This window comes from Aulostomus chinensis, chromosome 2 (genome assembly GCF_037954235.1).
Source record: "Aulostomus chinensis isolate RoL2024-O1b breed Wild chromosome 2, RoL_Achi_v1.0, whole genome shotgun sequence".
Taxonomy (NCBI): domain Eukaryota; kingdom Metazoa; phylum Chordata; class Actinopteri; order Syngnathiformes; family Aulostomidae; genus Aulostomus; species Aulostomus chinensis.
The window spans coordinates 33307825-33321723 of NC_141321.1; the positions used below are offsets into that span (position 1 = coordinate 33307825).

Below are 13899 nucleotides of genomic sequence, written 5' to 3' on the forward strand. Positions count from 1 at the left end.
ATATATTTTAATATATAACTCATGAATAGAATCCTTCATTATTAATAATACATCATTTACTGTTTTCTCCAGTCGCCCTATCCCCTAATCCCTGTGTGTAGATTTAATTGTGTCATTTTTGTTCATTTGTATCATCATTTTTGGCTTTAGGCTTTAGCAATGTTGTCCACTACACATTAACGCAAATCAAAACTTTCGTATGGTTTGAAATTTGGATGGAGCTGAAGTTTCGGAGTACTGCACATCATTACCATGTTAGTAGTGAAACGGATGAATTACTGCACAGAAGTACTGGATTGCAGTTGTTGCACACAATGTAATAATACCTCTCAGTACTGCATAGTACACTAAACCCATCCACATATTTGTACTAGGTGAGTCTCTTTCATAAACACCAGTGTTTAGACACTCAGATAAACTCATGACAAGTACCTCGTATATTCTGGCTGAACCACTCATGCACAGGCGAGTATGTCAGGTGCTGGTGGCTTCAGCTTCTATTATCCAATCAGAGAGCAGGAACGCATCTAAGGCCCGCCCTCTTAGAGCTGCTATTGGTTGGATCTGTGACGTCACACACGGGTGGCCCCCGCAGGTTCCGCGGTGTTTTGTCCAGGGGTTACATGAAAAGCAGCACCTGGGTCCATCGGGAGTGAGGAGAGAACCCGGGCTTTCCTTCCAGATGTCTGTCGGTGAGTGCCACCTAGCCCCCAACGGGGCTTTAATCCGCGATTATAACGGGAATTTACCGTTATTTTATGCTGACCGGACACCGTTCCGGGTGACTCACCAGGGATGTCGGTGGTGATTGGAGGTAACTGTACCCCAGAAATATCAAGTGTTGAGATGTAGCCAGTAAGCTAACATGTCCATAAAAGTACCGCGGTCACGGAATGTGACTCGTTCGTGTGCGTGAGAGTTTCTGCTGCCGTAGGACAAACACAGGAGTGTCACAATGTGCAGCTCTGACAGATGTTTAGCGCTAATGGAGAGGCGTGTGCAGCTTATTTAGCTTGGCTCTGGAGGAACACCTCTCCCTCAAGTGCGTGAAAGACACTTCAAGAGAGGAATCGCGTTTATTTCAGCTGAAAACATGGGACTGTCAGTTAAATACTGGCTGATGAACAGTAGTGGCATCAGCGCATGAGGCCTTCTAGTATCTAGCTGACCTCTGGCCCAGGCTGTTACGTCACATCTCCCACAACACGCTCTCCAGTTCCCCCAGAGACCTCATTACCTGCTCATAAAGGCTTGAGGGACTCACCTGTCCGACCTTTACGAACATCTTGCATCATTTGTTGAAACAGTGAATCGTGGCTTTGTCAAACAGATCGAATGGAAGCAAGTGGGTGAGGACTTTTAAAGAAAGTACTACAAAACACTTCTTTTCTACCACATCGGCGCACAGTTCTTGGGTTGAGCAACAGGAACATTGATGAACTCTTAATCCAATCAAATATTAAATGTCACTTACAGTGGCGACTAATCCAGATTTAAAATTTGATTCACGAAGTTCAAGTGAAAACGCAAACAGTTGCAGGATTCCTGATAATACACACGGAAAGGTGGGAGATTTATTTCTTAATGGAGTGCAAATAATTTTTAACTGTTGCAAATAATACCCTGAAATTAAAATGTATTTAAATGTTTAAAAAAATTTAAATGTGATGACGTTTACATTTCATTTTTATCCTTCTTAAGAATGGATTTTTTTCTGTTGGAAAAAAGAGCAGCACCTGCTCAGTATGTGAAGAGTTAATTTACAGAAACATCAGTTCAAAAGCAGGAAGTTCTCACTTTATTGCCACATAGTTTTTGGAATGTTGCTGTGTGTTTGCGCGCGCATGTATCAGGTGGACACACACACACACCTCCTGTCAGTGATTCTGTGTGTGTTCCTCTGGGAACACCTCAGATACGAGTCAACGTGCTAAAATTAACCTATTTTTATCCAAACAAACCGGCCGGTCGCAGGTTTTGTGCATCAGTGAAAGTACAGAACATGCAGGGCTGGATCAGGATCAAAGCAGGATGCAAGCAGGACAAAGGTTTTGGGGAGGAGTTTGGCTCGGTGCAGCCTACCTGGGGTTCATCCAGAGAATCCACTGACGTGTCCACACATGCGCACACACCGATGAGGCATCGCTGAAACACACAGGCAGCAGATTCAGACACCAAAAGGAGGGAAAGAATAAAGGAGGGTCTTTTGATGAGGTTCATGTTTTCTATCAGTCCAAAACTGACAGTAGTCGTCTTCAAACTTCAGCCTAACGCTGCATAACTGAAGATAATCTATAACCTGACCCCTCCTTTCCAGAGAGAAACGGTGCAGTGGCCATGGAGGCCACCAGGAGGCGCACTCAGCACAGTGCTGGTGAGAAGCCGCAGGTGGAGGAGAGGGAGCAGCCTGCTCAGTGGGGGAGAGCATGGTGAGACCTCATTTATCTGACACACCGAAGCTCAGTTCGGACCAAAGAAGTCAAACCAGAGTTCACCTGAACACAGAACTAACTGGACTAGTCTGGTTTGAGTCACCTCTAGTTGTGGTTCTGACTTACCAGTCATTGGATGGTCTCTCGCCTCCGGTTGGGCTCACACCGTGATTCTGATTGGTTCTCAGGGAGGTGGACTGGTTTTCTCTCATCAGCGTGATCGCCCTCCTTCTCTTTGCCCCCTTCATCGTCTTCTACTTTGTGATGGCCTGTGACCAGTACCAGTGCTCCGTCAGCCAGCCTCTCATGGAGCTGTATCGAGGAGACACCACCCTGCTCTCCATCTGGGCCAGGGCCCCCTCTCTCACCTGGGCAGCCGTCAAGATATATTCCATATGGGTGTCGTTCCAGGTAGGAGAACGGAAGGAAAAGATGAGGACCAGCTCAAGGACCCTGTTGAGACGTGTTCTGTTGTCTCCTAGATTCTCCTGTATATGTGTGTTCCTGATGTCACACACAAGTTCATTCCTGGATATGTTGGTGGCGTTCAGGACGGAGCACGAACTCCTGCTGGTAATGAACGCACACACACACACACACACACACACGCACACACACAAAATTTAGAACATGAACATCAACAGGAAACCTGAACCTTTATTTAATGTTGCTACAGCGCCATCTTCTGACATTAATACACATTGCTTGGATACTCATTTCCAATGCAACCAGTTTCCTTTCTCATGGAATTTCTTGGGGCTCAACATTTGCTTCAAGGTTACGTGGCAACACGATGAAAGAGGAGAGGAGAGGAGGGTTAACACCCCCCATAATCATCATCATCATCATCATCTATGTATTTTGAACCTCAACCTCGTGCTTTGTGTCCCTAAATTCAAGGCCTGATCAACAAGTATGAGATCAACGGGCTGCAGTGCTGGCTCATCACTCATGCTCTGTGGTTGGCCAACGCCCACTACTTCCACTGGTTCCCTCCCACCATCATCTTTGACAACTGGATCCCTCTGATGTGGTGCGCCAACATTACAGGCTACGCCGTGTCCACCTTTGCCTTCATGAAGGCCTACTGTTTCCCCACCAACTCTGAGGACTGGTGAGTGCTGATGCGTGCGTGCGTATGGGGGGGGGGGGGGGGGGGGGGCAACTCAAGCGGCAAGCAGGTGAAGACATGTCTGTGTGCCGAGTCTCTGTCTATTGTGCCGTTCATGCCTGCTCTTTCAGGTTTTGGTATTCTAACGTGACAGATGTGCAGCAGCAGCGGTGGGAACTGAAATGTTGGGACGTGTACACAAATATGATGACGTGTCGCAAAATATCATTTTACCATCAGGGGGCGATATTGACTAGTTCCAGGAGACAACTGCAAGCGTGACGGTTCCGACTGCTGTCATAGTCTCCATCCTGGTTCTACACAGAGCACAAAGGTTTCTCTTCGTTTAATAAACGTTCTTCAACCTGTGTTGTGATGACACAGCAAGTTCACGGGGAACATCTTCTACAACTACATGATGGGGATTGAGTTCAACCCCCGCGTCGGCAAGTGGTTTGACTTCAAGCTCTTCTTCAACGGCCGGCCAGGAATCGTCGCCTGGACTCTCATCAATCTGTCCTACATGGCCAAGCAGCAGGAACTCTACGGCCACGTGACCAACTCCATGATCCTGGTCAACGTACTGCAGGTGAGGAGGAGATTAGCAATGGATTATAATCCCTTGAAGAGCCGAAGTTAATATGTAGTAGAGTGTGCTTTGATGTGCCAGAAGTCTTTCCACCTCATTTGAGATGCAACCTCTTGGGCTTGGAAGAATTAATGAGTTTTGGCTCCTGAGGAGAAGCCTTCAGCTTTCTTTCCTTATTGTTCCTCAAACTGCAGGTGGAATAAAAATGTGACAAGTGTGTTTCCTTCATCAATGCTCAGTGAGGTGTGACAACTACTGAATAATGTCCATCATCTTCTAGGCCATTTACGTGTTGGATTTCTTCTGGAATGAGGCCTGGTACCTGAAGACTATCGATATCTGTCATGACCACTTCGGGTGGTATCTGGGCTGGGGAGACTGTGTCTGGCTGCCCTATCTCTACACACTGCAGGTAACCAGCACGCACAATTCGTATATTGAATGACATCATCAGTTATCTGTAACTGCATCAGGTGTAAATATCTCTGATAGCAAGAAGCAGATTCTCATCACGCTGGTGTTAAATCAGCCATGTAACTCGCACTGAGTTCTCAACTTCCAGCATCTAAATAAAATGAATTTATGGTTGAGGTCACTCTCTCTCTCCCAGAGCGGTGAACTTGCCGTTAAACTAAAAGCAGCAATGCTTTAATATCTTTATAGTTATGTCTGCGGTGTTTTAACAGCCACTGGCTGGAAGTCAATGGATTCTGAAGCTAGTGTTTTAGTAGCCAAGCTAACGTCAGTGCAGCTCTTTCGTACGCTTGGCTGTATATTTACTCCACATACTCGCCCCTCTCCTTTTACTCGCGTCACATTACCCCCCCCTGCTATCACTCTGACCCTACTTCATTGCTCTACTCTCATCTTTGTTTGTGCGTCACGGCATTACAGCTCTGTAAGGCTGGTGGGTTTTTGGGGATTAACCCAGAAGTTACAAGCGCTGTGGGTTCCCTCGGACAACAGTCAGTTGGACTTTCACACAAAGGTTGATGAGACTTTTGTTCAACGAGATCATCTTGGCTAATGAATTCCATGTTTTGAAGCGTAGAGGTAACATTTAGCATTACAAAGCTAACGTTAGGCTATGAAGGAACTATTCCACAGACACACGACTTGAACATCACTACAGCGACACTTCAGGCTGCTGGTTTCACCCTGATGATGTTTACATGTCCTCAACAGCCTCCGTGGTCTCCTTCAGCCACTTGTGAGCAACCAACGCAACATTCACACTCATGAAACTCACAACTGTGGAGCTCACTGGCCTGTTTTATTTCTCAGAGCAAAACATTTATATATTAAGCTCTTCTGAACTATTTACGAATTTCAGGCATTTAACCAAAATCTCATATTTGTCCAAGTAGACAATGAAATGATGAGATGCTCCATGTGTCAGTCTGTAAAAGAGGAAAAACAGAAAACCTGGATCTACTTCACAAGCAGATTCAGAGTTTTAAGGTCCAAACGAGCTGTGAAATCTGGGCTGATATGCTAAATGTCCCCTGTCAGGAGCCAGGTCCAGGAGTGTTGACTGGTCCAGTTCTGTCTGGGACTTTTGGGGTTTTGACAGTCTTTTAAGCAACAGTGAATGCGTTTGTCTCTCCAGGGTCTGTACCTGGTGTACCACCCAGTCCAGCTCTCCAACACTCACGCCCTGGCTGTCCTGGCACTTGGGGTCGTTGGATACTACATCTTCCGCTCCACCAACCACCAGAAGGACCTGTTCCGCCGCACCGAAGGCGCCTGCTCCATCTGGGGACGCAAGCCGACATACATCAAGTGTTCGTATCGCTCAGGTGATGGTGGAATCCACCACAGCAAGCTACTGACCTCCGGCTTCTGGGGTGTGGCTCGACACTTCAACTACACTGGTGACCTGATGGGGTCACTGGCCTACTGTAGCGCCTGCGGGTTCGGCCACCTACTGCCATACTTTTACATTGTTTACATGACCATCCTACTGGTCCACCGCTGCGTGCGTGACGAGCACCGCTGCAGCAGCAAGTACGGCAAAGACTGGACACGCTACACTGATGCAGTTCCTTACCGGCTCATCCCCAGAATGTTTTAGAGGGAGAGAGAGAGGAGGACCGACCAAGGAATGGCTAGGTCAAGACGGAGGCAAGATAAACAGGTGTGTGTGTGTGTGTGTGTGTGTGTGTGTGTGTGTGTGGTATCTCTCAGCTAATAACCTCACTGATCATATTAACATTCCCTGAGAAAGCAAACAGTTTAGAGTGTTAACTTGAAGGAAACTGTGATTCAGGATCAGCCAGTGAGGCAAAAGTCCAGATACAAGCCAGGTTTATACATGGGGCGTCAGAGAGTCCAAACAGGAATAAAAATCCAGAAATGAGTCCAAGACTCGAACACAAGGAGATGAGACAACACAGGGGGACAACTAGTAAACAACTAGGATGGACACGAAAGGAAAAAATGGCAGGAGAGCCTCGAATACAGAGAGGATGATGAGACTCTGGAGACTAAAAGTCGGGAAAACTGGACTTTATATACACAAAAGACCAATGAGCAAGAACACACACACACACACACCAGGAAGCAAAAGCAACACATGAAAGCGACAACACAGTAGGGTCCAACATAGAGAGACTCCGAGTCCTGTAGCTCTACAGGTCTTACTGCAGACACACAACACTTTATTCCTACATTTCTTTACCAATTAAGGGACCGATCTACCTTTTTGATGCTGTAACCTTTTGGCAGCATCACAATAATTTTTAAAATTGTTAAATAATGAAAAAGTAAGATGGAGCAAAAATAATGTTGTTGCAAAATAACAAGATCAGCGTTCAGCTAATGCAGCGGGTCACCGAACTGTTGTTCCTTCAGACATTTTAAGATGAGTTTCTCGCTACAAGTGCATTAGATCAGTTTCCTTCTGCGTCATTAACCAGCACCAAACGAGCATCCAGCTGCTCTGTACCAGTGGAAGCCCCGCCGGTAAACTAAACACTGTTGTGTCTGAGTGTGAGGCAGTTAAAATGATGTGGAAAGTGAGCTGCAGTGGAGACGGCGCAAGACCGCAGTTCATTTTCCTGTGCAAGCAGAAGTAACAACATTATGATGCAGCGATGTTGAGCGTACGAATTCATGTTTCCACAAAATGACACGCAAACAGCTGTGAAAATGAGTCATTTCTGAATGGAGTTTGGATTTATCAGGGCTTTTTTGTATGAGGCTACAGCAGTTGTCCCAGCCAAAGTTGGTTTGAGATCTTCAGCTGGAAAATCATTTTATATTTTAACTAATAACTAATTGATTAATGAAACTGATATGACTAATGGTTAAAGGACCAAGACGTTGTGGTTGGTTCGTTTGTTTCTCAGCGTACTTTGTCATATGAAGGTTGTCCCGGCATGCAGGTTTATGTGCCGTTTTCAGGCTGAATCTATTGGGCAGAGGGGTTTACGGGACCACCGAAGGTCCTAAACATTCTACCAGCAATCAAAAGCAGAAGCCTGCACAGCCGTCAGTTTCAAGCAGCTGAAAATCTGAATTTTTGCTTTGTTTTACTGTCTTATCCATTGTTTTTAACTTGTATTATTACCTTAAACCAGCACTGCCTTTATTCTAACACTGAAGAAAGAAAATAAACCTTTTTTTTCTGAGAACTATAAACCTAAAGTGTCTTTACTTTAAGAGCCGACATCCATTTTATCCACACACATTCTGTTCTTTTGACAGTCCGGCATTAGATTACATTTGAATCTTGACATACATAGTTTGTTTTTTTTTCCTTTTTTGGGAGGGCGGGAGGTAAAAGTCATTAAGATAAAAAATAACTGATTTTTGTGGAGAGGTGTATGAACCCAGAATGTTTTCATCACTCGGTAAACATTAGTAGGCAGGACATCCCAGCATTTCGTAAATGTCATTTTAACACAAGTAGCCTCAAACTGACGTTGCAGCTTCCTGTAATTCTGAAACTCAATTGTCACGATAAAAGGCTTGATTCAATTGTGACCGGCTGGTGTTGAACACTAGGTGGCAGCAGAAGACAGCTACACTGGGCAGATGAGCAGACCGTTGACTAAAAGCTGTGTAGCACCAGGGCGGTTATAAAAACGCCTGTTAATTTCACAGAATCACACACAGCTCAGACCCCAACCACAACACGGCGTTCTTGATTCACTTTTTCCCAGCAGGTCCATTCTGGTGGGTCCAACAGGACTGTCCTGGTGGAGGAAAATCACCCAAAAAAGCTCTTTACAATCTTCTTGTCACAAAATATGGAACGAAACAAACCATAATTGTGGTTTGTTATATTTTATCAGAGGTTGGAACTCCTCAAGGAGTTGTGATTACTTGACAGCTTGTTCCCAAGCGGCCCCCCCCACCATCCATAGGCCTCCATCAGTGTAATGATACAAGTTATGGATATAAATCAGTTACGATAATGGAAGCTTCATTGATTCTTCCTGCCTTTTGTTCAAGGCTAATTCAATATGGAGTGGATTCATTATTACACGGAACCAGATTCATTCTTTTATCAGGTTAATTGATTCACAAATTATCCCTGAAGACGAGGAAGAAGTGTTGCGTGAGATTGACGCGGCTCGTCTGCGCCACTGGCGGCTTCATAACCAGGATGACAAATAGCTCTCTGTGAGCCAGATGGAAATCTGAAGGAAGGGGTGATCTTTCGGGGACGACGCTAAAAGCTTGACTATTGGGTTTGTGAGTCGGGATCATGCACCCACCCAGATGAATGTCCATTGTACACAATAAGCATATTGTTGATATCCGATTCTGCAGCTGCTCATTCATCTGCACTGAGGGGCAGGTGGGGGTCAGGGAGAGGGAGTTCATCATAGCAAAGTGGGGCATTTCAGAAAGGCTGAAATGTTGGGGGGGGGGGGGGGTATAATCCAGAAAACACAATGGGATTCTTGGAGTTGTTGCCACTCCTCTGTTAATCGCGGTGCCTTCAGGGGCCAAATTAGTTTTTATGAGAGGTTTAGGGGTATGGGAGCGTGGAGGAAAGGGGCACTGCAGAGGGAGGAAAGTCCAGGGTTTGCCAGCTAACAGCAGGTACTGAGTCCTGTTCAACATGAAGTAGAGTCGACCACTACGGGCCTTCCAGGCGCTGATAGACCTGACAATCACTGCGGTGGGTGAGGGTAGATTTACTGGCTGCCTGTGGTTGGTGGTAGAGGGGCACTTCAAGCTGTCTTGGGTATGATGGTTGCATTTACTGCCTGTTTCTTTTATTCGTTTTACTTGTTTCAATAGCACAACATGTTTGTGGTGTACCAGATCACGTTTTCCTATTATTTTAGCAACACAGAAAGGGTGGCCTCATGTCGAGCTTCGTGGCATTTAGAACCGTCTAGATTTCTCTTTCAAGCGTCATTCCATCCAAAAGAGTGTTTTACCTTTAAAGTACTCAATAATAGGTGTACTGAAACTCAAAAATACTGCTTTTGAGACTCCAGAATGCAGAGAGGAGTTCGCAGGTTGACAGGTGTTAGCTTGAAGCTAATGACACCCAAAGGACACAAACTACGAGCAACTTAGCGACAAACAAACTTTGGATTGGCGCTACCATGAACGAGCACAAGCAGGGTGGTTCGACTGAACGAGCCAGCAGTTCGTGACCGGCACTCAAGCCAAAGCGTTTTACTGAGCACGTTGATGATCACGGACGAAGAGCTTGAGAGCTTCTGAGCAGCTTTTGCATCCAGTAAGGTAAAGACGGCAAAAAGAAGCAGAACAACTCGAGCCACCACATTTAGTTGAATTCAATCTCGCAAACCATCTGCCACTGTCTGATGGCTTTACAGCTCTGTGCCCCCTGTGTCACTGGTGCAGTTGTGAAAGAGCCCAGTCCAAAACATTGTTTCTTCACTCCCTCTCACATGTTGAGCAGCCAATCAGACTGTAAACTCGAACAAAGGATGTCTGGACCTTTATCTGCTGGCTACACCAGAGGCCCCCAAAGATTTTCAAAGCCAGTGGGCTCAGATTGAATTTTCATAATGATTCTCGGTAAATACATTTATGTTTCCACCAGAAGTAACTGGATTAACTTTGTTGTTACTTTAAGTTTCCACCTAGAGCCATTATCTTGTCAAAGTTTTACAGGATTTATGATCAAATACTTTCAAATCTTCTGATGTTTCCAACAGCACCCTCACTTTGCTTTTGTGCTTAATCATACCAGGAAAAGCAGACTGAAGGTTTTACTGTTGCATTCAACATCAGTGTAGCAACAATAATCTCACGGTTTCTGTTCATTTCTTCTTTATTCTCTCCTTGATGTTCTTCCTTGACCTCTGACCTGCTCTGTCCTGATAGCTGATGGACTGGAGACAGCCACACCAGCATCAGGCTAAACAAGAAGAGACCCACCAGTTTGCCCCTAAAGAGCAGGGCATCAATACTGATAGCATTCAGCGGGGCCAAGATAACGAAACAGCTTTGGAAGAGAGATATCTGCATCTCCTCAACTCAACAGCACCTTTAACTTTATGGCTCCAGACCAAAACAATCTGTCTTCAGCCAGAGGTCAGACAACACGTCCCACCCAAAGTCTTAAAACCTCCATTGTGCTCTTCCAGACGTATTGAAAGCCCACCAAAATGAGCTGGCCCAGTCTTACACCTTGGCTTGTAAGTCACTCAGAGAGCTGAATCAAAAAAGGATTAGGAGCAGAGAAAGAATTAGAGGGATTAAAACGTATTCTCCAGCCGAGCCACAAATCCAGGGCTTATGTGGTAAAAATGATGGGCTGTAGATGCTACATCTCATATTAACAAGGCTTGTCCAGGCTCCGTCTTCACACATCAGCGGTCACACCAGCAGCAGCTCACGCACCAAATTGGCAATTTTTTACATGTTTAGAGAGCGAGAGTTTAAGGCCCGACTTTCTTCTTCTTTGTGTTGGAGCCACTCGAGAGCAGCTTGAGTTTTTGCACTGTTAACGCTGAGCCAAATTGAGCTTGACAGAGCTGCAGGCGAGCGACAGTGGCTGTGTGCTGTTTACCCGATTATAAATGATGCAGGGAGATCAGGAACATTGGAGTTTACTCCTCCTGGAAACACAACTGCAGGACAGTGAGTAACTCTCTTCCGCAGAACTCTCAGATACACAAACAGAAGTGTCGACACAAGTGATCCTGAACATCATCACAAAAGAAACAGGTGGGTTATTTCCAGAGGGAGGGGATTTATTTGACATGTTTGGTTGCTACGGGGATGGCCATGTAGATACGCATCTGCGGGTGGGAGAATAGCCGGGTGACAGCCAGTTGTCCAGTGGGTGGGTGTGGGGATATTAGCTGGCACTGGAGAGCGCCAAACTGGGCAGAGCATCAACATGAAGGACCCCTCTGACTGGATTTTTTCCAGCCTCGCCCTCCTCCAGTATTCGAGATATTAGCTGGTATGGCAGTGTGGTATCCAGTGACGCTGTGACAGGCAACTTTTTTTGTGGTGTTATTTTTTGGGGGGGGGGGGGGGGGGGTCAGACTGACACAGCTCCTTATCAAATATGTGAGGACTCAAGTTTCTTTTGAATTGACTTCCATTTCCAACAGCACAGCGTAATAGTTTCCGTCAGTCAAACCAACCTGGTGCTGCTGACCCTCAGAACCCATCTGGAGCTGAAATATTAAAGGCAACCGAAGGCAAGTTTCTACAACTCATTCATCATTCATTTCTTTTATCTTTCTGACAGAACTGTAGTACTTGATTACTTTGTGACCTTACAAAGAACGACTGCTCCTATGAAAATGTACAGGTAGCTGGTACGGTAGGTCAGTAAAACTCACAAGAACGTTTTTCCCGGGGTTACGTTTTTCAACTCTCTTTTGATATTGTTGAGTCCGTCTCTGGTCTGCATGACTTAGGCCAATACATTTAACCTGAAGTAGTCCAATACCCAGTCAAGATGGAAAAACTGAATACATCCTATTACCATTAAACACAACAAGGCTTGATTGTCATTACTTTTAATGCCAGTGGAAATGTGGTTTTCTTATGTGTGGGAGAGGTCGCACCTACCGTACTGGTGCTTAGTAAACAGGAAAAGAAAGATGTTCCTTTGGGGGGAAAAGATTAAAATACAAATTTATACAAAATGAAACATCCGTGGTGCCAAAAGAATGGGTGAACTCACGGACGAACGTGAGGATTTTAGTGTGTGAAAGACTCTGTACCAGCAGATTCGCTGATGTTAGTGGTGATTAGCAAATGTGTCAAGGACGTTGACCAGTAAACAAAGTAAAAACCAAAGTACTTCAAGACTGTCAGCAGCAGAGCATCTGATCGGAAAATAGCAGAACCACATGTTTAGCTGACCTGAGTTTGAACTTTGAACTACTTCTACAGTGACAATAACACTTCTCTGCAATTGACCCCAACCTTCTGTGGAAATACTTCATTCCGCTGAGGGTAAACATCACTAAATCTCACGGTATCCTCACTCATCCTAAACTCTCAGCGTACCCACGCTAAGTGATTTCGTAAAGAGAGGCTGCTTTATCCTTGCAATCTTCACTGAACCACTAGCTGACTGGTTTGAACTGGATATAATGATAATTGAAGCAGCAGCAGAGCCTAATAGCTTCTCCTTAATAAATCACGAAGAATAATCATTCTTCCGTCGCCTACATTTGGCCGTTTTTAAAATGCTGCACTGTATAGATTGTACATGACGACAGAAATCCAATGCGCCGTGTTTTACATCATTTGTAGTAGAACCAGGGGCTGATATAACAGAAAATCAGCGCGATGAAGTCAGCCCTTTGCTCACACACGTGTCCCATTATGGTTCAATCTTGCCTTGTCTTGGCAGTCGGCCCCCATTTTCTTGCTTTGTTTCATACATTAACCATGCCGCTCCCCAAACTGGATCTTTTCTACTAGCCAACGTAATGCTGAGCGCAGCTCTTCCTCGCCACATTATTAGCTTCGACCTTTTACGTGTTGCTCTCAGCTCTGATACTGAGCCAGAGCAGCCCTGCCAGAACCCGAGCCAGAAATAAAGGGCTAACACATGCTGCATTTTATGGTCAACCCAGCCGTGGAATATACTCATGCAGAGATGGAAACAGGTCTCCAGGGACTTTCAAACCATGCTCGGCTCTCCACACACTCCCAGTCCACTCCCATCCACACCCAACAACTCTCCCGGGCCTGGTCTTGAACTCTGTCTGTGCCTCACCCCGTCCCCTCATCATTCCCATTCCTATCCTCACGTTCACCCAGTGGGACAGTCTCCATGTTTAATTTGGCCTTGATCTCACACACCCTGCCAGCCCCGCGCTAGCTCCTTATATACCCCCACCACTCCTCAGGTGTCCTGGTGTCATGATTCCTCCTCCGCTGGTCATTCACGGTCAGGTCACCTCTACTTGCCATCCTCCACAGTGAGGTTACCATGCAAGGGTGCAGTAACGTGAAAGCTACATCTCGATTAGCTCATTTAATAAATGGACTGGTTGTCCCAGTTTACATTAATGGGGAAGAAATGATTTATTCACTGAAGTGTGTCTGCTTCCAGAGCTGTGACCCCTTACAACTGACTGCAATCGCATTTCTTCTGGTTCGCCTTTTCCGTCACATACCAAACAAGATGGCAAGCGGCGAGTGACGGAGTGAAATTCTAAGAATATAAAGGACAAACTGAAAAGCTCTTCAGGAGAGAACTGTTTGTTGTCTCAGCTTGTCTGTCCAGAAATGTGTTGTTTTCACCCTTTGACTCGTCACTGTTGGACTTCTGGGTTCAACACTGCTGGGGA

At 45.6% G+C, this 13899-nt stretch overlaps 1 protein-coding gene and 1 long non-coding RNA gene across 8 annotated transcripts in view; one reads left to right on the forward strand and one right to left on the reverse strand.

The window, feature by feature from the left end:
• Window positions 1-13899, reverse strand: part of LOC147269768 (uncharacterized) — a 48555-nt gene that overhangs the window by 2043 nt on the left and 32613 nt on the right. For 6 of the 7 annotated variants that reach the window (XR_015110771.1, XR_015110768.1, XR_015110770.1 and 3 more), the window contains 2 exons: window positions 2559-3002; window positions 2083-2145 (listed from right to left, as the gene is read on the reverse strand). This is a non-coding gene — a long non-coding RNA (uncharacterized LOC147269768). The remainder of the gene's footprint in view (window positions 1-2082; window positions 2146-2558; window positions 3003-13899) is intronic. The other variant, XR_015110769.1, reaches the window with a different exon arrangement.
• Window positions 577-7768, forward strand: dhcr7 (7-dehydrocholesterol reductase). The gene is made up of 8 exons (XM_086190605.1): window positions 577-692; window positions 2318-2429; window positions 2621-2843; window positions 2915-3005; window positions 3333-3546; window positions 3928-4132; window positions 4413-4544; window positions 5742-7768. The coding sequence occupies exons 1-8, from the start codon at window positions 683-685 to the stop codon at window positions 6204-6206; spliced, it is 1452 nt and encodes a 483-aa protein (XP_086046731.1). The 5' UTR covers window positions 577-682; the 3' UTR covers window positions 6207-7768.